Raw genomic sequence first — 25,683 nt, 5'->3', positions numbered from 1 at the left:
CACATCCTAAAAACACCTTCACTCACCTCTCCCTTCTTCCTAGGCTCAGCTCTGCTCCAGATCTCTCTATCTTCTTCGCCACAGCAGTGCAACAGGCAGGGAATGGGGGGTGCAGTCAGTTTGCCATTTCTTCCACCTCGGAGAGCAGGGGGGAACTTCCACACATTCTTCCCTTGCTCTACGTGGCTCCCCTCTCATGGGCAAGGGTCCTCCATAAATTCTCTCTGGTGTGAGTCCTTCCCACAGGATGCAGTTGTTCCCATGCTGCTCCACTGTGGGCCACCCCCACGTGCTGCAATCCTCCCAGCACCAAACTACAACACTGGGACTGTTTTTTGCCCTGAGTCCCAGCCTCCTTTAAATGCAGCAGCCTGCTCTGGTGTGGGGCCCTCCACAGGCTGCTGGTCAGCATCTGGTCCACTGTAGAGCCCCCTGGGTGGCAGGGGGGTGGCCCTGCCATCTCACCACGGGATGCAGGGCGGCTCTGCACCGCGGCACCTCCCTCACTTCTTCCTTGCGCTGACCTCGGTGTTCACATAGGTGTCCTCGTAACTTCCACACAACTCCAATTCGTCCTCTCAGGTTCCCCTTCTTAAAATACATTATCACAGAGGTGCAGGCACCATCACTAATTGACCTGGCCTTGGTCAGGTCTTGGAGCTGGGGGAGCTTCAAGAAGCTTCTCACAGGGGCCACTGCTCTAGCCCCTTTCTCTGCTACCAAAAAACCCTGCCACACACACAAACCCAATGCAGGTGTAATTTTCACATAGATAACTAGCTGAAAAATGGTTGTCTTGGGTCTCATTTTGTGAGTAGAGAGCTTTGTGGTTTACTACACAAACTACTGTGCTTAGTTCAGTGCAATAAATGGGCATCATCTGACTGAGTGGGCATTTTTAGATACGAATTTGGGATTGTAAACATTAACATATGTCTTGGTTTCAGGTAGGATAGAGCTAATTTTTCTTCCTAGTAGCTAGAATCCTGCTGTGCTTTGGATTCAGTATGGGATGACACATGCACACCACCAGAAGTGGTCTTTTTCTGTTTGTTCATGACCTGGAGGGAGAAAACAAGGCAGTTGCCGGTTTTAGTCTGGGGCTGTATGTTACAGCAGCACTGGAAAAAATGCTTGCACTCACTTGAGAGCCTCTTTATTCTGAGGGCCAAGGTACAAGCATAAGACTCAGAGGCAAAGTACAAGAGACAGGCATGTCAGGCCGATTCTTAACACCCTCAAATTTCAAAGACTAGGCACCTCTTCAGGCCAAGTAACTTCTCTCTGTAAAAGTTTAGTAGCTATGAAAATCAAAGAAATGGCACCCTCTTGTGGTACCTCTGCTTTTAATGAAGTGTTCATATTTTCCCAATACACCATTCTATGAACAAAAAGGTTTTAAAAAATACCCATTCTTAAATACAGATATATGCTCAGTTTGAAAAAAATAAAACAACATCATGACACTATACAGTGATGGGAAAGCAGCTGCATCTTGTCAGAAACCAAGATGATCAGACCTTCAAATAAAAAAATAAAAATTTTGCAGCATTTTAAAGTTTGATTTCCAAAAGGGCTACACTCTAATTTTCAGATCTGCCTGCAAGCAGTTATAGCATGCTCACAAAGTGGCTGGCACTAACAGAAAATTGTACTCAACACTTAAAAATCATTCTCTCTTAGGGAAGTCTATGTGAACACCTTGGGTTTTGGAAGTCTTCTCTAAACAAAACAGTATGTTCCTACTTAGAGGCAGTTCATGATTCTTCAGATTAGGTCAGTGTATTTCTCACTCTTTGCTCCCATGACAGGAGTATTTTCTTCCCTTAACCTTTTAATATATTTGCCCTATACTTAAAACAAAACAAAGTATTTCCACAGTACAAATGATGCTGAAAGGACAACAATGCAACCGTTTAAATTAACATGCCATTAATCACCTGAGAACAGGTGCAGTTTTCACTGGTAGTGACCAGAGTTCAGTACCTTAGTCTGTTATGTCTTAATAGTTTGTGCTTGAAGGCTGTAATTCCCACTTACATCCTTCCCTTAAAACACCTTTGTACTTTCACTGTTCTAGCCTTCACATTAACTAGAAATTATCAGGACCAAAAACTAGTCATGTTTTGCAGACCTCGTGTTCATGAAAAACTTCTATTTCCAAGGGCAGCTGGCAGTATGAGTATGAACACAGTAAGATGTTAAACATACACGTTTTATCAGTGTTGATCTGAAGATAATGCCAAGCATCTGCATTTCTCTCTCACAATCTCAGAAGAGGAGGGAGTTTGCCTCCACCTTGCTCCATCTTGGAGGGGACAGATAAGAGCCAAAAAAGATTGCAGAATATGCCCCTCCCAATAAACAAGTAGAAACCAAGAGACCATTACTTTCACTGGAAAGTGAGGGTGAAATTTTCGGAATACAACTTCTTATGGCTTTCTTTCCGTCTAAACTCTTACTGCTTGCTTTTTCTTTGGAAAAGGAAGGTTGCAAGACTTCCAGGAAACTTTTCATTGGCTCCATCAGATACTCGATTTATTTTCCCCAACACAGAACCACAGGCTTTTGTAATTAGCTGGACAGAACCGTTGCAATTTACTCTTTCTTAAATTTCTGTCACAGTGCCACATACCTGAACTTCACAATGCTAAATCTACAGGGGCTTGCAAGGAGTGGTTGGCTTTTGCCCCTCTACAGGGAAAGCCTGCTTGGTTTCTGCAAGCCTGTTCACATGCAGCTGCAGGAATGCACAAACTGCTGAAAAAGAATACTGGACATGAATTTCACAGTGCTGTCTGTGGACCCCAGCTCCAGTTTGAGACAGTTCCAGATACTGCATAGGAGGTTGTCAATCAGTGGTCCGTTACCTGCTATGCTGAAACACAACAAAGCATTACTTCACTTATACCTACGCATCACTAATTAAAAGATGTCAGTTATCCAAATGCTACATACGACCATGCTCTGATTTTAATGAGGCTGTGCATGTGTATAGTGTAAGGAAAAGTTTGCAGAACAGTCCCTGTACTTAAGTTTAATTTACCTGCCCAAACACAATCCTACATTTACTTACTTAACACTACATTAGGGACGTTGTATTCAGGTTAGTTGGGCAGGTTATTTATATCTAGCTCAGCTTATTTGGATGCAAGTTTTCTGTCCATATTCTGAAATACATCTAGCAAAGGCTAGCAAAAACTAAGGAGGAAACATCTGGAGTTAGAAATTACTGTCACAAGCACAAGTTATGTAAGGCATCTACACCTTCTGAAGAGTTTGTGCTAAGCAGTTTGTAACATGCTGTATAAATACTGTACCTTCTACAGCAGTGCTACAATGAGGAAGTAACTGGAATGTTAGATCCCAATAGCAGTATCCATTCATATATGAAACACAGGAAGGACAGACACAACTCAGCTCTAAACTGAGGTGGAGGTGGTTATTTTATTATGCAGGCACTGAACCAAGAAGAGAATTAGGCAGACCACATACTTTACAAAACTAGCCATCTTGCTGTCACATTGCCAATAGTACTGTAACAGCATTTGATTTGACTGTATGCATTTTAAATCTTTTAAATGGCATCTCTCAGTTCACACTACCATGGCTTTCAGCTTTTTTCTTTTTGCAGCCGTTACTTTCTCTAGCAGTAGTTTGATGATGAGGTGAGGCAGTTTTGTGGACAATCCTATCAGATCGTTTGGTCCAATGTAGAAGAAGAGAAGAAACTAGGAAAATAGAGACAAGCCTCAGGCACACATGCTATCCTTCTGGCCCAAAGTGCAAGCAGTAGATTTCAAACACAAGTTACCAATGTGCTCAGATTGCTTCTGAAAAAAGAGGTAGGTGATATTTCTGAAGAAAGAATTTTAAAAAGGGGCAGGAAATGGGGCAATGGGGGGCCATGAACAGGAACATTTTAATATGCTATTAAACCAGCAAGTGTGATCTTTCTTTTGTTGTTAAAGATGTAATAAAGTCTACCCTACCTATAAGCTTTGTTCTACTTACTGTGTTTTCTGACAAAACTAAAAATGCCTGCTATGCAAAAGGTGGCTTAGTATTTTACCACTGCTTACAAGAAAGTACCTGCTGTTACTAGTTGACAATAGTTACTCATTATGGGAATACAATGGAAGATTGGCAAGGAGGATTGTAAGCATGCTCAAATGACTTGCAGCTGGGGTGCCAAAATATACATAATGCACACTAATTGTTTAGCTCTGTGTGCTTAACAGGTAGAATGTCTGAACTTAGATAACACAGGCCAGTGAGAAACTCAGAGGCACCTTATTAAACATCAAGATTCCTGCCCTGCTGCATGAAAGATCAAAGCACCATGGAAAGGTAGGCCTGCAAAAATCCCCCAATCTATATAGGCAAAAGCAGCAGGCCCAAGATCTTTTCTTTCTTCTCCTTTTCCTGACCAGCAAGGACCAAGAGGCATGGTGCCTGTGTCCCTGCTTGCATGGCTCTGCCCAGGTGCTGCTGTGGAGATTCCTCAGATGTGCTTGTTCCTGCATCCTGCCTGTGCCAGCTCACAAATTTGTAAGTATCAACTGTACTTCAAGAATGAAACAGCTCAAGGGCTTATTGTAGAATTTAGGTCAAATTTCATCTCTTGTTGAATTGCAATAAAATTTGACTTCAAATATAGTGCCTCTTAGTTGGTAATGTGCAACTGAAAAACATAGGTGAACAGAACACTGTCTCAAGGAAAGTGTTCATGCTAGTTTAATTGGTTTAGTGTCTTGGTAAAACTTGATAAAAATTCTTCCCTTCCCCATCTCACCCTTTCATTTGACAGCAGCCTTTTTGGATGTTACAAATTATATTCTCAGAAGAACCTGACTTCTGAATAATGTCTTACTTTTTTAAAACAAGGTCCCAGTAAGGCAGACTACAAAGTCAAGTCATTACTTTGAAGAACCTAATAAACAGTCATTGTCAAAATACTGTAGGTATTTTAAAAGGTTTTGATAACATTAAATTCATCTTACCAATAGATTCTATTTTAATTTATTTATGTTTATTTAACACACCATGCCACTCCATCTATGAGACCTTGATCCAAAGGCAGAGACTGCCAACCAAGAGATCTTTAACTTTTCCCACTATCATGCATCAACAGCATTTGATCAATTTACTTACTGGCAGAGAAAGATATGAGATTATTGGAAAGTAAGTGAAATTTCTCTTCTGTGGTAAGAATACAATGCAGTTATGCCAACATTACTGTATACATGACTTTGCAAAAAAATTTTAAAATTTAACTACATCCTGAAGTGTGCTCAACTTCTTGCTTGATACTGCATGATAGTTTTGCTTCATCAAACTGATTAACAACTTTGAGTTAAAATGGGTAATTTTAAACCATTTGCAAGCAATGATTTTAAGAGCAAACTGAATTTATACTTGTCCCATCGTAAAAAGAAGAAGATTTTAACTAATGTAAAATAATGTAATTTTACAATAATGTAAAAGCAATATAGGAATTCACTAAGCATTTTCACAACTACACTGACATGGAAGACTAATAAAAAGCAGATGCTACCCAGTAATAAACACAGTGGCATCTTTTATTCTGCTACCCCCAATTTATCTAAGGCAGTAGTCTGCAGCATTATATGCCTCTTACTCTTTTTCCCCCACCTCACACTCCAAGAGTTGCTTACTAATCTTACAGCCCAAAGCTGGTGAATATTCAGAGACCTTACACTCAAATGCCAACTCTTAAGCTAGTCAGTCATCTTGTATTCTAGGTAATTAACTGCAAACACACTGAGACAAGACACTTAAGAGATTTTTAAATTCATTTATTATCTGTGCACAAGAGAAGTAACTACCAATCAAAACTCAAAAGATATACAGTATTTTTTTACATGGTGGCATAAAGTAATTAGGATATCACATGGTCATGAATGAAACAAATGTTTCCAATTACAAATCAGAATACATGTTAGAACCTCAGTGGAACAAGCCAAAAAGCCTTAGAAGCAGTTCCAGAGCACAGGGCAGTGCCCCCTGAATTTGAACAATAATAAAGGTAATTTACCATTAATCTTTGTGAATATTGAGACAATGTTACAATGCAAATTTTTGTACAGTTAGATGTAAGGAGATAACCAGAACAATAATTCTAGTATATTTTAACTGAAGTTGCTTAAGCATTTTTGCTGATGGTTACCAAAGATGCTGGAAGATTCTACACCAAAACCAGGTCTTATAACTTCCCCCCGCGCCCCCCCCCCGGCTTTTTTGCATTACTTATAATCTCATTCTATTGCAATGTGTAAGTCTCTATAAATGAGCTCTCTCCACTGTATACATTGTGTTTATACTTTATACAAATTAAAGCAAAAAATGGTAGATTACTCAAGTGGTATAAATCCTTCAGCATTTTGCTAGCAAAAAAATACATGCCAAAATCACAATAAGCAGTATTGGTACCCACAAATTGTAGCTTCAATTAATTTGTTTCCTTTTTAATTTGTATTCTACATAAATTACTACTAAAAGCTAATGTTTAAGTAGTAAATAAATTGGACAGTTGTAGGTCAGAAAAAACCCTGTTAACCCAACTGTGAAAGCTGATGCTGTTCAGAAAAATCACAAATAATGCAGAACAAAAGTAGTGTGATGCATGCAACAGAATGAAAATGAATTGATTCCCACTGTTTGAAGAAAACTACTGCACTCCACCTTTAAATGCGTCAGACCAATTTTAGTTACAAGACAATCCCAAGAGTCAGAATGAAATAAAGCAAATATTTTAAAGATTTAAGAGCTGTTATCAAAAATAAATTACATTTTTTCAAGTTAAAGAAACACTGCTATGAAGGCTGAGAGCCAAGCAGCCTTTCAATAGCTGCATTGATGTCTCCTCCTGTTGCTATTAGCGCTTGTAAGTTTGCTTCACGGTTCAGAAAGCCCATTGCACTCAGCTGCTCCAGTTGTTGCTGAAATCGAACTTCCGGATTTTGTAACTGCTAAGAATAAAATCTCAAGCTATAAAAGCGTAACATATACTTAGCAAATTACAGGATTTAAACACAGGTGGTTCTGCACCACTCTCTACTTGACTACAACTTTTTCAAGATCCTGAAACTATACTATGACATAAATTCAATTCACAATAGAATTATTTTGTAACAAGTCAGAGCAGCTTGAAATTTTAAGGGTAGCTACTCTTACATGACGTTCTTGAACTACAGGAAAAGCTGCTTGTTTGATAAAAACACATTAAAATTAAGTTTGGTAAATTTATGTCTCATGAACAGTTTCTTAAGATATGCATATAGGTATTTTTAAAAAATTAAATGGAGTTAAAACTAGTAATGTGGAACAGCAAGGATTATGATGTCACTGCCATAACAGTGACTGTCACAGGCTTTTTTTTTACCTGACATAAAAGTCACCTCCTTTTTAATGCTCCAAGTATTTATTGACTAAAAATACCAAAATTCTGATTGTTAGAAAGCTTCAGTCTAAGGCAAACTGCCACCTGTGCTTTATGGGACGACATTGCTCACACAAACTCATGGCAAAACTCTGCATGATTTCAGTGGTATGATCTTCAGCTCAGAGCCATTTCTGAATCAGAACAATTATGAGAAAATAATATGCTTCAGTAATACTAAGAAGTCACTTTTTAAAATCAATGAGTCAATTTAGATACCAACACAAAACTTGTGCAGCTACTGCATTTTCCTTTTGTTCTAATTCCACAGTTTCATACATAAAGAAACTACTACCAGTGTTTAAAACCTGCAAATGGTTTCAAACCAATACAAAGTAAAGACATAACCTGAAATTTAAGAATTGCCCCTCACCTGATTCCCCCAGGAAAAAATAATCAGAATGACAACTCAATAGCGTAAGATCTGACAATGTAAGTGAAAATGTATGAGACTACAACACTCATCGATACTCTCTCATCATTAGATAACAAGATAAAAAAGCTTGTCTGTCCTGGTTTTGTGCATGGTAAGAGTTAACTTTCCTTGGGCTGGGAGGGAGCACAGCTGGAAGGTCAGGCCGGGATTGGTCACTGGAGTACTCCACATCATGTGACATCATGCTCAGTATATAAAGGAGGCAGCTGCTCTTCTCATTTCCACTTCCACTGGGCACAGCAACAGGATCTTTGTACTGTTGGGATCACTGCTGGGGGCAGGTTGCATACTGGTTGCTTGGTGGTGAGCAAATGCACTGTATATTACCCGTTTGGACTTCCTATTGTTACTGTTGTTTTGTTACCATCACTAAACTGTTTTTTTTTAATTCAACCTATGAATTCTCCCTTTTATTTTTTCTGCTCCTCCCCTGTTTTACCAAGAAGGGGGAAAAGTAAGCAACTGGCTGCACAGTGATTGGCTACCAGCCAAGTTCAAACCATGACAGTCCTTTTGGTGCCCAACGTGGGGGACGAGCATTGAGATAATGACAGATTGGGTCATGTCTATTGCTGAGGTCCTTAAGATTTTATCTCCTCATTCACTGTACACAGTCCTCATGCTGCTGCTCACCATCTGTCAGAGCTCAGTTAAGATTTTGGTTTTGCTGTACTATGTAATGCTGATCTATGACACAATGCATGTCACTGGTCCTAGGGCTATTTACAAGTGTATTTGAAAGTTTGGGGAATTTCAAGTATCCTTGGACTGTTGACATTAACATAACTGTTGTACTGCTAGGAGCCAGTGTGTTCTTGCATGTGGTTCAGATTTTGTCCAAGGTCAAGCAACTATTTAAGAGTACCTGGAGATCTATCCCAAGGTTGGAATATCATGAGTGGCTGGAGGTGTGGGGTAGTATGGGCAATTACCTAGAACACTGGGCAGCTTGTGTATTGAAACTTTACTCTCTAACAGGTGCAGAATTCTGAAGAACTACTAAAACATTTGGAAAAAGTATGCTGTCACCTGGGTAATTCCAGAGAGGCACAGCTCACTGCAACATGCTGGGGCACAGCCCACGCTTACTGAGTGCAGTTAAACACTGTTCAGCACCCTCAAGAGGAAGAGAAGGGCTCTGCAACTGGTAACCAAATAACAGAAACTGCAGTCACCACAAGCCCGAGGACGAGCGCTGCAGCTGAACCACAAAACCCATGACAGTCTCAGTTTCTCCCATACAGAAGAAATACACAAGAAAATCCCCTTGCAGTGTGCAGTGTACAGGGTGATGATGAACCAGGCCCATCACAAGAGCAGGAGGAGACAGAGCCAGCAACAGTCACCCGATCCCTATCCCTGAGTGAACTGCAAAACACTGCAAAAAGATTTCAGCCGCCATCCAGGTGAGCAACTCGTTACCTGGCTGCTTCAGTGCTGGGATAGTGGGGCCAGTGGTGTCTAATAATAATTACCATTAGAATGGTAGGGAGGCCAGGCAGCTGGGATCCCTGTCTAGGGAAGGGGGTATTGGCAAAACCATTACAAAGAAGACACAAAATCTCAGCCTCTGGAGGTGACTCCTGTCAAGTGTGAGGGAGAGGTATCCCTTCAAGGAAGATTTGGTATGTCATCCAAGTAAGTGGACCACTATGGATAGAGGTATTCAATACTTGAAAGAATTAGCCACGTGGGAGATGGTTTACTGTGATGCAGACAATGCACAGGTACCCACAGATCCAGATGAAGTCCAATGCACCCGGCCCATGTGGTGGAAGTTTGTACGGAGCACACCATCACCATATGCCAGTGCGTTAGCAGTAATGGACTGGAGAGACAAAGAGGGACCAACAGTGGATGAATTGGCTCATCAACTATGAAAATATGAAGAAAGTCTCTCTTCTCCCCTTGACACAGCTGTGGAGAAATTATCTCAATAATTCCAGCAATGTAGAAAGGACATGTCCTACTCCCCACCTGCATGGACTAGTACCTCAGGTTATTAAGAGCAGTCATTTCCCTACTCAAGAGAATCGGTACACACCATGGGGGAAACTGTGGCATTGCCTGCGTGACTATGGAGAAGACATGAAGAAATGGGATGGAAAACTACCTACCTACCTACCTCCTAGAAGAGCAGGTACATGAGCTGGAAGGAAAAACAACTACAAAACGAGGTTCTTTTAGGAGAAATGCTGCTCCAGTTTCCAGTAATCAAGTGCTCAACAGAGCAGAAAGGTTGACTTTGTTCATGACCCTATGAGAAGAACTTATGACTTGTATTCGCAAGAAGTGAGTGATCAAGATGAGGCTGAAACCCGTGCACACCACACTAACCCATTTGTCATTAGCGGGTATTATGACCAACATCAGAGGGGCCCTGCCTCCAGCCAGGCAGAGGACAGGGACAACCGAGTTTACTGACCTGTGTGGATTCAATGTCCTGGCACATCTGACCCCCAGCAGATAAGGCTCTAGTGGACACTGGTGCTAAATGCACCCTAATGCCATCAGATTTTAAAGAAGCAGAACTGTTTGCATTTCAGGAGTGACAGGGGGGTCTCAACAGTTGTCTGTATTGGGAGGCTGAGGTGAGCCGAAGGGGAAAAGAGCCGGAAAAACACCCCATTGTGACTGGCCCAGACACTGCATGCATTCTGGGTGTAGATTATCTCAGAAGAGGGTATTTTAAGGACCCAAAAGGGTCTTGGTGGGCTTTTGGTATAGCTGCCTTGGAAACAGAAGGAATTAAGCAGCTGTCTGTGTCACCTGGTCTCTCAGAGGATCCTTCCCTTGTGGGATTGCTGAGGGTTGAAGAACAACAGGTGCCAACTGCCACTACAAGAGTGCACCAACAGCAATACCGCACAATCAAGACTCCGTAATCCCTATTCATAAACTGATTCATCAACTAGAGAGCCAAGGAGTCATCAGCAAGACGCGCTCCCCCTTTAACAGCCCCATATGGCCAGTGCGAAAGTCTAATGGAGAGTGGAGATTGACAGTGGACTATCGTGGCCTGAATGAAGTCACGCCGCTGCTGAGTGCTGCCGTGCCAGACATGTTGGAACTTCAGTATGAACTGGAGTCAAAGGCAGACAAGTGGTACACCACAACTGATATTGCTAACATGTTGTTCTCCATCCCTCTGGCAGCAGAATGCAGGCCACAGTTTGCTTTTCCCTGGAGGGGTGTCCAATACATCTGGAATCAACTGCCCCAGGGGTGGAAACACAGCCCCAACATCTGCTATGGACTGATCCAGGCTGCACTGGATCATTGATGACATCATTATATGGGGTTATATAGCAGAAGCAGTTTTTGAGAAAGGGGAGTGTCCAGGTTAAGCTAGGATAGAGTCAAGTTTTTCCCCACCAGAGAGAGAGGGGGAAGGGATCTCCAGCCGGGTTATTCATACCATGCTGACGTCAGGTCCAGGGGCGGAGGCTTTTTACTTTTCGCTTCTGGTTTTGGGGGTTGCCATACACACGGCGGGCTTGCTCCTTGACCATTTAGCTGTATTTCTCTGTATATCTTTTGTCTTGTTCACTGTTATTACTGTTTATTGTTATTATCATTGCTACTGTTGTTGTTCACATTGTTCTATCACTCTGTTGTATTAAATTCCTTGTTACTTTAGCCCGGGTCTGTGCCTAACTTCCAGCCCGACCGGCCGCGGGTGGGGGAGGGGCAATGGCAACACGTTCTCCGATCCCGGCAGAAGCTAAACCTGCACAGGGAGAAAATAATCCAAACCCTTGTGAGAGCTAATTTTGAACCATGGAAATGTCAAGGGATCTGCACAAGAGATTTAGTTTTTAGGAGTAAAATGGCAAGATGGACGTCGTCAGATTCCAATGGAGGCGATTAATAAAATAATATGGCTATTAATAAAAATGAGCTAATTAAGTTAATAGAGTTAATAAAAAGTTATGAATAAAATAAGCTAATGCCGTACCAACTAACTGAAATGAAACACAGGCTTTCTTGAGTGTTGTGGGTTTCTGGGGACTGCACATTCCAAATTACAGTCAGATTGTCAGCCCTCTCTCTATTGAGTGACTCGGAAAAAGAATGACTTTATATGAGGCCCAGAGCAACAACAAGGTTTTGAACAAATAAAACATGAAATAATTCGTGCAGTAGCCCTTGGGCCAGTTCAGGCAGGACAAGATGTTAAAAATGTGCTCTACACTGCAGCTGGGAAGCATGGCCCTACCTGGGGTCTCTGGCAGAGAGCACCAGGGGAGACTCGGGGTCGACCCCTGGGGTTTTGGTGTCGGGGATACAGAGGATCTGAGGACCAATATACTCCAACTGAAAAGGAAACACCGGCAGCATATGAAGGGGTCTGAGCTGCGTCAGAGGTGATCAGGACCGAAGCACAGCTCCTCCAGGCACCCCGACAGCCAGTGCTGGGCTGGGTGTTCAAAGGGAGTGTCCCCTCTACACATCAGGCAGCTGATGCCACGTGGAGTGAATGGGTCGCATTAATCACACAACGGGCTCAAATAGGGAGCCCCAGCCATCCAGGAATGCTGGAAGTGATCAGAAATTGGACAGAAATCAAAGATTTTGGAAGGGCACCAGAGGAAAAGGTAGCACGTGCTGAAGAGGTCCCACCATATACTGGTTCAGCTAGGATAGGGTTAAGTTTCCCCAGCAGTGAGGAGAGGGCTCTAGCCGGGTTATTCAATACCATGCTGACTTCAGGTCTGGTGCTGAACAGTTTCCTGTGGGTTTTTGTCTGGGGAAGCACACAGCAGGCTGGCTGTGTCCCTTGTGGTATTTCTCTGTGTATCTTTTATCTTGTTTACTGTTATTACTGTTTATTGTTGTTGTTATTGCTATTGTTTTTCAGATTGTTATTTATTACACTGTTGTATTAAATCTTTCCTTATTTCAACCCTGGGATTTGTGCCTCACTTCAGCCCTACTCGGTCTGAGGGTGGGGGAGGGACAACAGCAATGTGATCTCCAGTCCTGGCAGGGCCTAAACCGCCACAACTGAGCTACCGCATAATGACAAGCGATATGCCCTGTTTACACCCGGATCCTGTCACATTGTGGGGAAACATCAAAGGTGGAAGGCAGCTGTATGGAGCCCCATGATGGGTCACTGAAGCAGCTGAAGATCAATCGGGTCATTTCGCAGAGGTGAAATCATCCAGCTGGCCTTGGATATCGCTGAGCGAGAAAGGTGCCCAGTGCTCTACCTCTGTACTGACTCATGGATGGTGGCAAATGTGCTGTGGGGGTGGTTACAGCAGTGGAAACGGAGCAACTGGCAGCGCAGAGGCAAACCCGTCTGGGCTGCTGAGTTATGGCAAGATTTTGCTGCTCGGGTAGAGAATCTGGTTGTGAAAGTACACCATGCACACACTCATGTACCCAAGAGCCGGGCCACTGAAGAACATCAGAACAACCAACAGGCAGATCAGGCTGCCAAGATCAAGGTGTCTCAAGTAGATCTGGACTGGCAACATAAGGGTGAACAATTTCTGGCTCGCTGGGCCCACGACTCCTCAGGCCATCAGGAAAGAGATGCAACATACAGATGGGCTCGTGACCAAGGGGTGGACTTAACCATGGATGTTATTGCACAGGTAATCCATGAATGTGAGACATGTGCTACGATCAAACAAGCCAAACGGTTGAAGCCCATTTGGTATGGAGGACAATGGTCAAAATATAAATATGGGGAGGCCTGGCAGATTGATTATATCACGCTCCCACAAATTCAGCATGGCAAACACTTTGTGCTTACAGTGGCAGAAGCAGCCACCAGTTAGTTGGAAACTTATGCCGTGCCCCATGCCACTGCCCAGAACACCACTGTAGGCCTTGAGGAGAAAGTCTTATGGGGGCATGGCACGCCAGAAAGGATTGAGTCAGATAATGGGACACATTTCCAAAACAACCTCATAGACGCCTGGGCCAAAGACCATGCCATTGAGTGGATGTATCACATCCTCTACCATGCACCAGCCTCTGGGAAAATTGAGCGATACAATGGATTTCTAAAAACTACATTGAGAGCTATGGGTGGTAGAACTTCCACACACTGGGACGTGCATTTAGCAAAAGCCACCTGGTTAGTCAATCCCAGAGGATCTGCCAAGCAAGCTGGCCCTGCTCCATCAAACCTCCTACATACCGTGGATGGGGATAAAGCCCCTGGAGTGCAGATTAAAAACATGCTGGGGAAGACGGTCTAGGTTCCTCCTGCACTGGGTAAAGGTAAACCCACCTGTGGGATTACTTTTGCCCAAGGACCTGGGTGCACTTGGTAGGTGATGCAGAAGGATGGAGAAGTCCAATATGTACCTCAGGGAAATTTGATTTTAAGTGAGAATAGGCAATGAATTGAACTGTCAAATAACCCTGTTATTGCAATTGGTGCCCTGCAACATCCTAACACATCCAAAGCCTCCTGCTCCACTGACTGAGCCAACTCCACCTCACTCCTCCAGCCTTAAAGTCTGTCATGACAGATGGAACCTGAAGTTATGGACTAAATGAACTCAATAGACATTGTGGAAGGATGGCCCACAGACTAAGGGAATGGTATCTGTGAGACCTGGGAAATAGCAGTAGTGACTTCTTAGGATGTATTTGGAACCTGAGAATAACATAAATGGTATGGCATAAGAGGTGGAGACTGTCCCAGTTTCGTCCAGGATGGAGTTAACTTTCCTTGGGCTGAGAGGGAGCACAGCTATAAGGCTGGGCCTAGATAGCTCATTGGAGCATTCCGTATCATGTGACATCATGATCAGTATATAAAGGGGACATGTGCTCTCTCATTTCCGCTTCTGGTTGGTGCGGTGGGGTCTTTGTGCTGTTGGGATTACTTCTGGGGTGGGCTGCATACCGGTCACCAGGTGGTGAGCAAATGCATTGTGTATTACTCATTTGGACTTCCTGTTGTTACTGTTTTGTTATCATCACTAAACTGTATTTTTAATTCAACCTACAAATTCTCCTTTTCTTTTTTTAATTTCTTCCCCCCTCCCCTGTTTTACCAGGGAGGAGGAAAAAAGTAACCAACCGGCTATGTGGTGACTGGCTATCAGCCAAGTTCAAACCATGACACTGTCTGATCAGCAAGATGAACTAACTCACCCTTGCAGCAACAGAGGAGGAAAAAGCAGGACTGCCCCTTCCACCAGCAGCCTGCTGTTACACTGGGTATGTACCACAGAATAAGGATGCTGTTTCACACAGCTTTCTGGAGAGTTAACAGCATGTCTCCTTTAAAGACAGTCCTGCTCACCACCCTACAGCTGCGGCAAAACTGCTACCTTTGCTTTATTTCTGGAGCTCTCTGGAAACCCTTAATCCCACTCAGTATGTCAAAATGCACTGCAGCCCAGACCTGCAGGATGCATGATGTGGGAAGCCATACAACAAATCAAGGCTCCAAATAAACAGAGTGTGGCTATTCTAAAGCATACAACAGATTTTTAGTTACAACTAGAGAGTAACAGACTGCCAGACAAAAAGCATAGAGGTAACTGTGTTCAATATGCTTAAGCTTTTCTCTTGCCTGAGCCCACCCACACTTCACTTGCCAGTGAACCTTACAACCTCAATCTGTCTCAATTTTTCCAAGTATTTCAGAAATTCAAGGGCATGAGGATGAGTGTATAAAGATCAGCTGTTCAGGACACTTTTACCCAAATTTCATGTTTTTCCAGCATTTACTTGCACTACTGCAACACCACTTTTAAGCCACCTCTGCTATCCTTTGACCAGAAGTATCCAAGGAGCTATCCCCTCAACTATCAGCCTCCTTCCTAGTGGTTTACATGAAAAAAAGAAAGAGTTTAAAGAAATCTAGAATATAGTGATGTACTTTACCTGAGCATTTGCACCAGCAAGTGCCTGCAACATTTGCTGGACAAACTGCTGGTGACCAGGTTCAGCAGCTCCTGATGCTGGATTTGTATTTTCACTGGGAACAGAACTAGGTACAGTGGACCCTGTAGAAGCTCCAGTGCTTCCCAATCCACCTAAACCAGGATTAAATCTGCATAAATGATAGAAAAAGATATAAACCACTTCAATAATAATTACTAGCTTGTCTCTTTTCACTTAATTACTGAGTAAAAATCCTGTCAAAGAGGGGTGACATTTTAAGTAAAGTTCCAAGACAAAGACCAGAGTCAGCACTGCTTAGAAATGCACTGCAGGCAAAAATGACAGATTCTAAAACAAGTTTAGTTCAACTAAAAATGGCAGGAGGAGTCTTTAATAAAAACTGGGTAAATCTCTATGCATAGAAAGAATGAACAACTTAACAAGAGAAAAGTTCTTCTCTAAATTTGTAAAACTGATTCTTACCCTGGTATAAGCCCAGGTGCTTCCGTTGCTAGTGTCTGCAAGCCCTGCTGAATCTGTAGCAAAGCCTGCATTGCTCTAGGATTTGACATAGCTGATAATGTGTCAGGATTCTGCATCTAAGAAAAGGAGAGAAACTCTTAATCATATGCAGATATTCAAAGTCAATCTTTATCACTAGATGTTTTATAGAATACAACATTTCAGAACTTATTTTTCAACTTTATTTCAAATTATTTACATGAAACCCTTTACATACTTTTTCTTTTTTGAGAAAACTTTCATAGGAGGTGATATAGATATATAGATATAAAATATGTATCTTATTTTATATATATACACACACACACACTTATTACAGCCTCCCTGGGAGGTCCAATTGTAGGCTCATTATGGCCTCTCTAGGAGATCCAACTGTAAATTGTATTCCTCTCCTGAAGAGGTTAGACAGCTATAATGCCTGACCTTCTCTCCCCTGGTGTGACTTGGGCCTGCAAAAATTTGCATGATCCCCAAGTGGCAGTGGATGGACTCTTCTCTCTAGATAAAGAATAGAGATTCAAACAAGGAAAATGGAAAGCATTGTGTGGTCTTGGGAGCTGCCCTGGTATGCCCAAAAGGATCAACATGCAAATCAGCAGGAGGAAAGAGAAGCAATAAAATTCTTGCAAGAGCTAGTAAAAGTCCTTTAAGATCAACTGGCCAAGGAACATAATGTTACTAGAAGAGTTAAGAACTTGCAAGAGCAAAACAATTACTGCCCTTGATGATGACTACCTTGAAGTTTCGCCAAACGTCTGAGACATGGGGTGGTGCAAGGAACTGAAGGAATTAGTGCCTCAATCATTCATCAAACTGTTTGCTGCAATCTTTTAAGGAGAACCACTGAACTTTGGCTCTGTTGTGTAAGTTTGATACTATGTATAAACGATACAGCCCTTGCTAGCAACTATGCCCTTGAAGAAGAGCTAAGAGACTGATGAGAACATCTACCCCAGAAGGAACCAAAGGCTGGATGGTTGCCCAAAAAGCATAAAGTCAGCGAAAACCCAGGTAACTGGGGGAGAGGTAAAGGTGGCAGGGGGTTATTGCACCCACCAACTCAACCGGATGAAAGGGTTAACGCATCCCATCCCCCCTCAATGCATGCAGAGAACCTACACTCCACCTTTCCTCATGCTAATGATTTCATGGAAAACATTCCTCTCCTCTCCCTCTTACAGATTTAATCAGTAAGAGATAGAGACCAAATTGCTTACTCTCCTTTTCCAAGTTGAAGTTGTTTCTACTCTAAGTAAAACATTTTAACTGGTTGGTTAGTGTCATTTCACCCCAATTTAACCCAAGGGGAATCACAAAATATTTACGACCCCCTGGGCTCCCAGTCTGGGTTGTAACACCGTTAAGCAACAATGCTGAACACAATGAAACTTGACCAATTGGTATCTATGAGTTATCCAATAGTTCTTTTTCCTAGCTAAATTCAGACCACAGCAGCTTGATCATGATGACTTCTGCATAAGTGTGCCCTCACATCTTAGAGAAATGCAAACAAATACACTGCAAAACATACTAGCAAGCAAATGTGTAATATTTAAGAGCTCTCACTCTACTGTGATTTCAACTAAAAACTGGCTTTCACATCCACAGCTTCAAAAGACAAAACCTTTTCATTTCTGAAATTAAATGTCCAGAAGCCTGACTATTTTGGATACAAAACCAAAACTAATGGCTTATGCTCACCTGCTTAGAGATGCCACAGGTAAGTGAAAAGTAATGTTTCAGTCACAAGTGACAGTCTTGGTAGCTAGACCTACTTCAAATGGCAGACAGGCTCATTAATCTTAGCAGCCTTCACTTGGCAACTAGATCAAATTTCTTTTGCTGGAAAAACTTTTTTGACTCACATAGAAATCACAGATTAAGGTTAAGTTTCCTCTGGTGCAGAACAGGACATGAAGAACTCTGGTCTGGAATATGGGCGTGTAACAAGACTTAAACACAGCAAGTTATTAATATTCTCCATTCATCTCCTGTATTTTTATCTTCCTAACAGCCAAGAGTCAGAGAATGACTAAATATATAGGTGGCAAAGTTTACTCAGATTTTAAAGAGGTTCTCCAAAGAAAGCTGCTGCAACTACTTTAAGAAAATATTTAAACTGTCTGATATTTGGAGCTTCACAGAAATGGTGGCGCACCAATCCCCAGGGCATTTAGGAGACCTGGACCTTGTCGCTATTAATGTTATTAATTCCAGCTATTAAGTAGCAGCAATTCTTTCCTAGTTCTGCTGGGCAACTGCCCTTTATTGAAAAAGATGCCTTTTGTTTTGCAGAGGATTGTTTCTGTCACCCAATCCTGTAACATAAATGCCAGTAGATAAGCAAGGAATACCACCTGCAATACTGTCAACATTCTGAGAATACCCAGATATTCCTCCACTTTACTTCACCTGCTAATGCTGAGGATCATCTGACCTAATATAGTGAATACAACAGGGAACTAGCTGTGCAGATAAACCCCAAGGTGCTACCGAAAGGAGATACTCAAAGGAAACAGAAATTATTCCTACTGTTGCCTTCATTAATTACCACTTATTCACAGATTTCAAAACATACATGTGGTACTAGCTCCTCAGATACCAGTCATCACAAAGTAGTGGCCTTATGAAACCACAGCCATTCATATGGTTGAAACAATTTAAACCCTTTCTTCTGAACACTGAACTTGCTACTGTAATTCATGTTAATCATTTTACTCATAAAACAGCCCGTGTGCAACCAGATCTTGTCTGATTTACAAGGACTGATTTGCAAGGACATTTACTCTGATTTGCAAGGACTGTCTAATGATGGAACTCACACACTGGAAGAAGTTTTCAATTCCTAAAAAAATCTTGCTTACTCCCATTTAGAGAACACAGTTCTACTACACACTGTGGCAGCTAATACCAAACAGATACCTGGGCTGCAAGCACAATATTGTTAAGAGGGGAAGATGGCAGTGGGGCAATCTTCACAAGCAAAAAGCCTCATAACACCCTTCTGAATTAGTTAATGACATGTCTTCCAAGGCATCCTGTAAGATCTCTTTCCCAAATACTTAAGGCAAGTTTGAAGATGTATAACAAAGCAGAGTGAAACTTTATTCTAACAGTGGGAAAAGTCCCAGTCTTTTTAATTTGTGAAACAAATCATGTCACAAACAAGTGTTCTCTGCCTGATGCACAGTAAGAACAATTATTCCTTCCAAGCCAAGCAGCAAGAACAAATCTAAGCTATGCTAGCCACAGACAAAAACATCCACTAAGTCAGGTTTAACTTTTGAAAGGGATGGAGACATTAAGCAAGAGTTTATCATCAAGGAACAATCCAACTTGGTGTCTAAAGCTAAGAAGAATATACTACAGAACCTAGCTTTTAGTCAAATCAAAGACAGACACCAGTTTATTGAAAATACTGCTCACTGACTTGCAGACATTTATTAACAGCTAGTATCTCATCTTACTTGCTGAAGGAAAGTTGGAAGCTGTTGCCTCATCTGTTCCTGAAGTTGAGGATTTCCAGCAAATAAAGGATTATTCAACATCATCTACGGGAGAAAAATATTTAACTTCAAAGATCAAGCAGTAAAAACCACAGCGCTTTTTAAGACAGCTATTTACATGGTAATAGTCTACAAAAATAACCTCACAGAATAATAATCATCTACTATTCCTTTGGCCAAAACTTATGAACCACCAGCCTGAACACATAGCAGGGTTGGGTTTTTTGGGACAGGGTTTCTGCTTTGTTTTGGGTTTTTTGGTTGTTGCTTGGTTGGGTTTTGGGACAGGGTTTTGTTGTTCGTTGATGTTTTGGTTGGTTGGGTTTATCTTATGCAACTGAATTGTCAGATACTTGCCAAGACAACCTCACTTGTAGTGCAAGAAAATTCTTTTCTGCTCAGCCTCCACTAGAGATCTAGGTGATAGTTTCCCTGTAAACATCACCTGAAGTCAAAGATACTTTCCAGGTAGTTATTGAATACAGAAAATATAAAAATTTTTTAATTTCAGTTCAGGATTCAGTTTTGGATACTACTGCTTTAAGTAACATTTGAAAACACTTTTATGATACCATTCATAAAACAGCATTTGTACTTCTACAGTCAGCACAGGTCACAGAAGTTAAAACCAAAGTCTAGCTTTGTTACTAACTCCCCTCCCTTCACTTCTCCCAGGCTAGTGGGGGTATTTATCTACTGGTAGATGTACCTTAATTTACAACCAAAGCATCTGTTTTGTCTAACTGGTTCTAATACTGTGTCACAAGCTTAGGGCTGTACAAGAAACACACAAACTTACAAGTTATTTAGAAGCATGACTGGCACGATGTCCAGCTACAAATTGAAGCAGCTCACTGCAACAAATTGTTAAATGTAAGTAGGTAATAATTTCAGTGAGTTAGGGATTAATATTAAAAACTGGGCCATTCCACTATAGACAATTGAGATGTTGGCACAAGTGAAAATTTAACTGTATCATAGATTCAACACCTTTTTTCCTCTCTTTTACTTCAATACACACAATACATTACTACACCAAATACATTTACCTGTACTGCAAGATCAGGATTTTGGCTTAATGACTGCATCATGCTCCTCATATAGGGTGCAGACAACATATTCTGCATAAGCTGTGGGTTTTCTGTTATCTGCTGTAATAAGCTCTGCATTCCTGGTGTGTTGAACATACCAGCTTAAAAAAAAAAAAGTAAAAGGTCACTTAGTAAACATCTTGACCATCATCTGATGAGAATTAGAATACCTAAAACCAGATTATAAACACTTGGTTTCTAAGAGTTTTAGTCCCTGAAATACACCTCAATGTATTTCTGATTACATGGACACATCTACCCTAGAAGTTAAGACGAGGCTGTATCCAACAAGCAGTCCCACTATCTACATTATGCATTGCTTTCACATTTGCCTCCAAGCAGGAAATATACTATCATTCATCTAGATATTTCCTACCTTTGGTATCTTAAGGCAATACACAAGTATTGTTGCTACTCTTAGTTTACATTTCATGTTTGTTTTTCTACAGAGGACTTTGATACTAGTCAAATGTTCTACAAAAGTAAATAGCAATAAAAACTCTGAATCAAAAACTCCCTTTCTAATGAAATAATCATTTCAAACTCCCAAGTATGTGCAAATATATACAGTTGCCATAAGAAACACACCTCCTAGTCCAGTTCCCAAATTTGGTACAGTTGAACTCTGTCCCGTATTGCCAGAGGTGCTATTTCCAGCACTACTACTGCCACCACTCTCACCACTTGTGCTGGTACTTGTGGAAGTTGGCGAGCTGGACTGAGGAGCCCAGGGATTTGGTAGAGGATCTCTATTTTCTGTACGAGATGGCTGACTGTCCCCTCCTGTTGATGCATTGCTTACTAAAGAAGCAAACGGATTACCTCCAAACTACAGGGGAAGGAAAGAAAACATGTATCATCTACTAAAGCCAACTATTTTTCTATCTGATACAAATGGCAAAGTACGTTTCAAAAATTACACATGAAGATAAATAATGATGGCTCTTTATCAGCTATACTCACTATTCTACAGTAATTAACTGCTAATATTCTGAAAAGACACCAACATTGTGAGATACTAACACCTCAAAAAAAATGAAATCACATTTCTTTTTGAAAACAGTGTTGCTACTACACTGGTATTCTGATCACAGTGACACTATTTCTCTGAGCTTAGAAGAGCACAGAATTTTTAAAGATCTTTCCTCTCAGGAGTAAGAGGCCACATAATAACTTCAAGCTTCAAGAAATGTTTTGTCAAGTACACATTTACACTAGTTACATGCTTCTATTTTTAAAAATAAGCGCTAACTTTCAGTGGCATTTGCAATCTTTTCTCACCTGTTCCTGTGCTGCATTCAGCATTGGCTCCTGAATATCTGTGTACATACGTCGCAAGGCATTGTATCCACCTGGTATACTTTCAAGGTTGCTCAAGGCTCGGTCTTGGTTTCGCATCATTTCCTGCATCATTGCTGGGTTTCTAGCAAGTTCTAGTGTCTAAGGAAGTGGAACGTTTAATCTGTATTAATAAGAAATTCATTCTAAAGTGAAAATGCCAGCACTTGGCAATATCTCAGATACCACTGTCTAATATAGTTTAAAATTATGATTAAAGCCAAATCAAGATGTCAGCTTAGTGGGAGTCAACTGAATTTGATATTTAGCCAGCACTCTACCACAACTGCCACTATGCTCACTGGGTGAGAAAACACTGGCTAAACAGAAGAAAAACCTTCAATGAACTATTCTTTCCTTTCTTCATCTTTTCAAAACAATATAATCCTGCCCTTTCTAACATAGTTACAGAAGGCAGCCTGTAACATGAACTTTAAAATAAATACCTATATTTTCAAAAGCATCTATTTGTTTTTTTGATACCTTCTGCCACAAAGCGTATCTTACATTTAATCTAATTTTAAAAGCACTTAAAAGTACTCAGATAAATGAAAATATGGAGTATTTTGGAGAATTACTACTTTTGGTAAACTCACTGTTGGTTAGACAACAGAAGGTTTCAAGTGTACATAGGGACATGCAACTCTGACCTCAGAAGACCTGATTACACAGTCTTTAATGTCTTTCAAAACTACACTGCACATTCTCTGAATTATCAGTCTATTTCAGACATTAACAATTAGAAATACAAACATCAGTTGCCTACAGCAAACTTTTATGGATTTTCTAACAAGCCTAAACACTTCAAGAATATTTAAACGCTCAACCAAGCATGTCCAGTTCCTGCTCTGTTGTTCAGTTACAGTAGTACAATCAAAGGTGATGAACTTACAGAGATCCTTCTACATACCTGTCTCATTATATCTGGATTATTCAGCATGTGACTGATTTCTGGATTTCTCTGTATCAGTTGCTGCATTTGAGGGTTAGCCATAATTAACTGCCTCATCAGGTCAGGATTTGAAAGCATGCTCTGAACAAATGGATTTTCCATTATCTGAACCATCATTTCTGGGTTGGACATCAGTTGCCGTTGCATCTGACTTTGCAACTCTGAAAAGTTTGATGTATTTAGGCCCAGGCTACTCAGACCTGCCAAACCTCCAAGGCCACCTTTACGAGGATGAAAAAAAATATAATTGAACTTTCAGCTTCTAGCATACTTCTAAACGCATCCAGGTTCCTCCTAAATACAAAATACTTGAGCATATGCCACATTTCAAAACAATGAAAGTTAATGGAAAGTCTATCTTTGCAAGGCTGTTAAGAAGTTATCCACTAAGAGCTTGTGTCTTTAAATAACAAGACACCTACGTAAAAATCCAACAAACTGCATCTGAAAAATTGTTAGAATTCTAAAAGCTTGTCTTCTAATTTTCCACAGCTAAGATAAAAGGGATGTTCCAAGTTTTGGGGCCTGAGGTTCCCCCCAAACCCCAGGAACACTTTCCAGTGCATTTATAATAATAATTTATCTGTCTTGTCTGGGTTACACTATAATCAAGAGAGATCTCATAATATGAATCATACTCCCTATTGTAACTAAAATTTTTACTAATGCACCAAGAACTAATTATGCTTTGAATTCCCATCCTTTGCTGAGTCCAAAGAAAAAATTTCAGAAGGTACTAGTCAGTCTGAAGATCTATTTACACCTAAGAAAGCAATCGCTTAATATAGTTAGCTTTTCCAGTTCTACCTCTTCCTCACTCCCCAAAAGTGAATGAGATGAAAAAGAATAAACCAAGTACCCCTCTGTTGAGTATGGAAGTCAAAAGACTGCGGGTATTTATTCATGAAAGAGAAGACTGATAATGATATCAGACTTGGAACCTGAGAAATACTGAATTGTAAAATTAGCAGCAATATTGTTACTTCTGTTACAGATCTTGGCTTCATGTTACAGGTCCAGCTCCATCAATACTCTCCCCACAGCAATTCAGATGCATTTTTAAGGAGCATAAGAATGCTGGAAGGAGTTTCATTACCTATAGTGCTAGAATATAACACCAGTGGCACCTTAGTACCAAAGATGAAACAGCACAAGTCTTATGTTTTGCATATAAAATGAACAAAACAACTTTCCTTTGACAACTTACTGATCAGAAACCAGTAACATACATATTTGTAATCAGTTTTTTGGATTTTTGGGTGGTACATTTGTATTGGGTTTTTTTGGGTGGGTTTGGTTTTTTTTTTTTTTTTACATAAATTCTGTCTATATTAGAATAAATCTTCAGGGACAATTACCTGAATCCAAGAGAAGTACCCACCATGCTACCTAACAAATATTCTTACCAAAGAATTCTTACCAAAGCCAAAAGGGTTACTATTCGTTGAAGCTGGTGTTGAGGTACTACTGTTTGATGTTGATGTGGTAGCAGTACTCCCAGTGGTGTTTGCTTGTTGAGCTGGGTGGTCTTGTGATCTAAAAAGGCAAGTTTATAAGTTGCAAGTTTAACAAGTTAACTTAAATAATGCCATTAAATACAGAAATAGTATCGCACTGACAATCTTAATTTACACTTTGATTCTTCCTCAAAAAGAAAAAACAAACAAAAAAATCACACTATTATCTCTAGGTGGCTTCCTGTAACAAAACTTTTTTAGGCGTCTGTAGTGTCATTATTTTCTCAGAACAGTAGTCTGAAACATTAAGAAAATGGATGGGCACCATCGCAGCCAGTATCACCTTCTCACCCTATCCCCAGGATACCCACCAATGAATTGTTTCCTCTGTCCTTCCCTTGCTTTAAAGATCCTTGACTTATTCCATTATACTCAAATACTACTGATTACATGCCTGGGACTTAAAGAAATAAAGCCTAGCAAGGTTTAACATCAGACTTATTTCATGCCGTATCTTTAATAAGATGCTTTACTGAACGTGAAATTCAATTAACATCTTTCTTATAAGTGTCTACTATACATTTAGTATATAGTTTACTATATATAGTAAACATGTGTTTACTATATATTGTCTTATAAGACAATTACATTATAAGACAAATACCAGAATCTCAATAACCTTTAAGACTTCAAGAAAAGAGTAAAAATGTAGTTACACAAAGTTAAAGCCAACATGATTTAGCACAGGCACTAAAGGCTGTCCAAGAAATATACTCACCACAACGTTCTACTACAGAGGCAAATGTAAAAGAGATCGGGGACATGAGCTTGTATAAAGCTAGCCTTGCCTCTATTCAAAAGAAGGCTAGTTTGAAACCCAAATCAGTTCTCCAGTCTCATTCAACAGTCAATCTCATAAATGCCTGTATTTGCAGAACTACAGCATAAAATAACTTCTAGAAACTATGAGTTCAGACCTCACACAAAGATTCGAGGATGTCATGCTTTAAAACCAGCTGGCAGCTAAACACCACACAGCCACTTATACTCACCCTC

The 25,683-nt window shown here is 40.8% G+C and overlaps 1 protein-coding gene across 3 annotated transcripts in view; it reads right to left on the bottom strand.

Annotated features, from left to right (window-relative positions):
* Window positions 1-5,812: 5,812 nt before the first annotated feature.
* Window positions 5,813-25,683, bottom strand: part of UBQLN1 (ubiquilin 1) — a 36,753-nt gene continuing 16,882 nt past the window's right edge. The window contains exons 3-11 of one of the 3 annotated variants that reach the window (XM_074932306.1): window positions 24,591-24,706; window positions 23,129-23,391; window positions 22,162-22,320; window positions 21,469-21,709; window positions 20,839-20,981; window positions 19,751-19,834; window positions 16,245-16,360; window positions 15,762-15,930; window positions 5,813-6,992 (exon numbers count right to left, since the gene is read on the bottom strand). In XM_074932306.1, the coding sequence (XP_074788407.1) occupies window positions 6,837-6,992; window positions 15,762-15,930; window positions 16,245-16,360; window positions 19,751-19,834; window positions 20,839-20,981; window positions 21,469-21,709; window positions 22,162-22,320; window positions 23,129-23,391; window positions 24,591-24,706 (1,447 nt within the window). In that variant the 3' untranslated portion in view covers window positions 5,813-6,836. The remainder of the gene's footprint in view (window positions 6,993-15,761; window positions 15,931-16,244; window positions 16,361-19,750; window positions 19,835-20,838; window positions 20,982-21,468; window positions 21,710-22,161; window positions 22,321-23,128; window positions 23,392-24,590; window positions 24,707-25,683) is intronic. The other 2 variants (XM_074932307.1, XM_074932308.1) reach the window with 2 other exon arrangements.

Source organism: Athene noctua, chromosome Z (assembly GCF_965140245.1).
Source record: "Athene noctua chromosome Z, bAthNoc1.hap1.1, whole genome shotgun sequence".
In the NCBI taxonomy this organism is placed as follows: domain Eukaryota; kingdom Metazoa; phylum Chordata; class Aves; order Strigiformes; family Strigidae; genus Athene; species Athene noctua.
The sequence above is the reverse complement of the archived record's forward strand: the minus strand, read 5'-3'. Positions and strand labels throughout refer to the sequence as shown.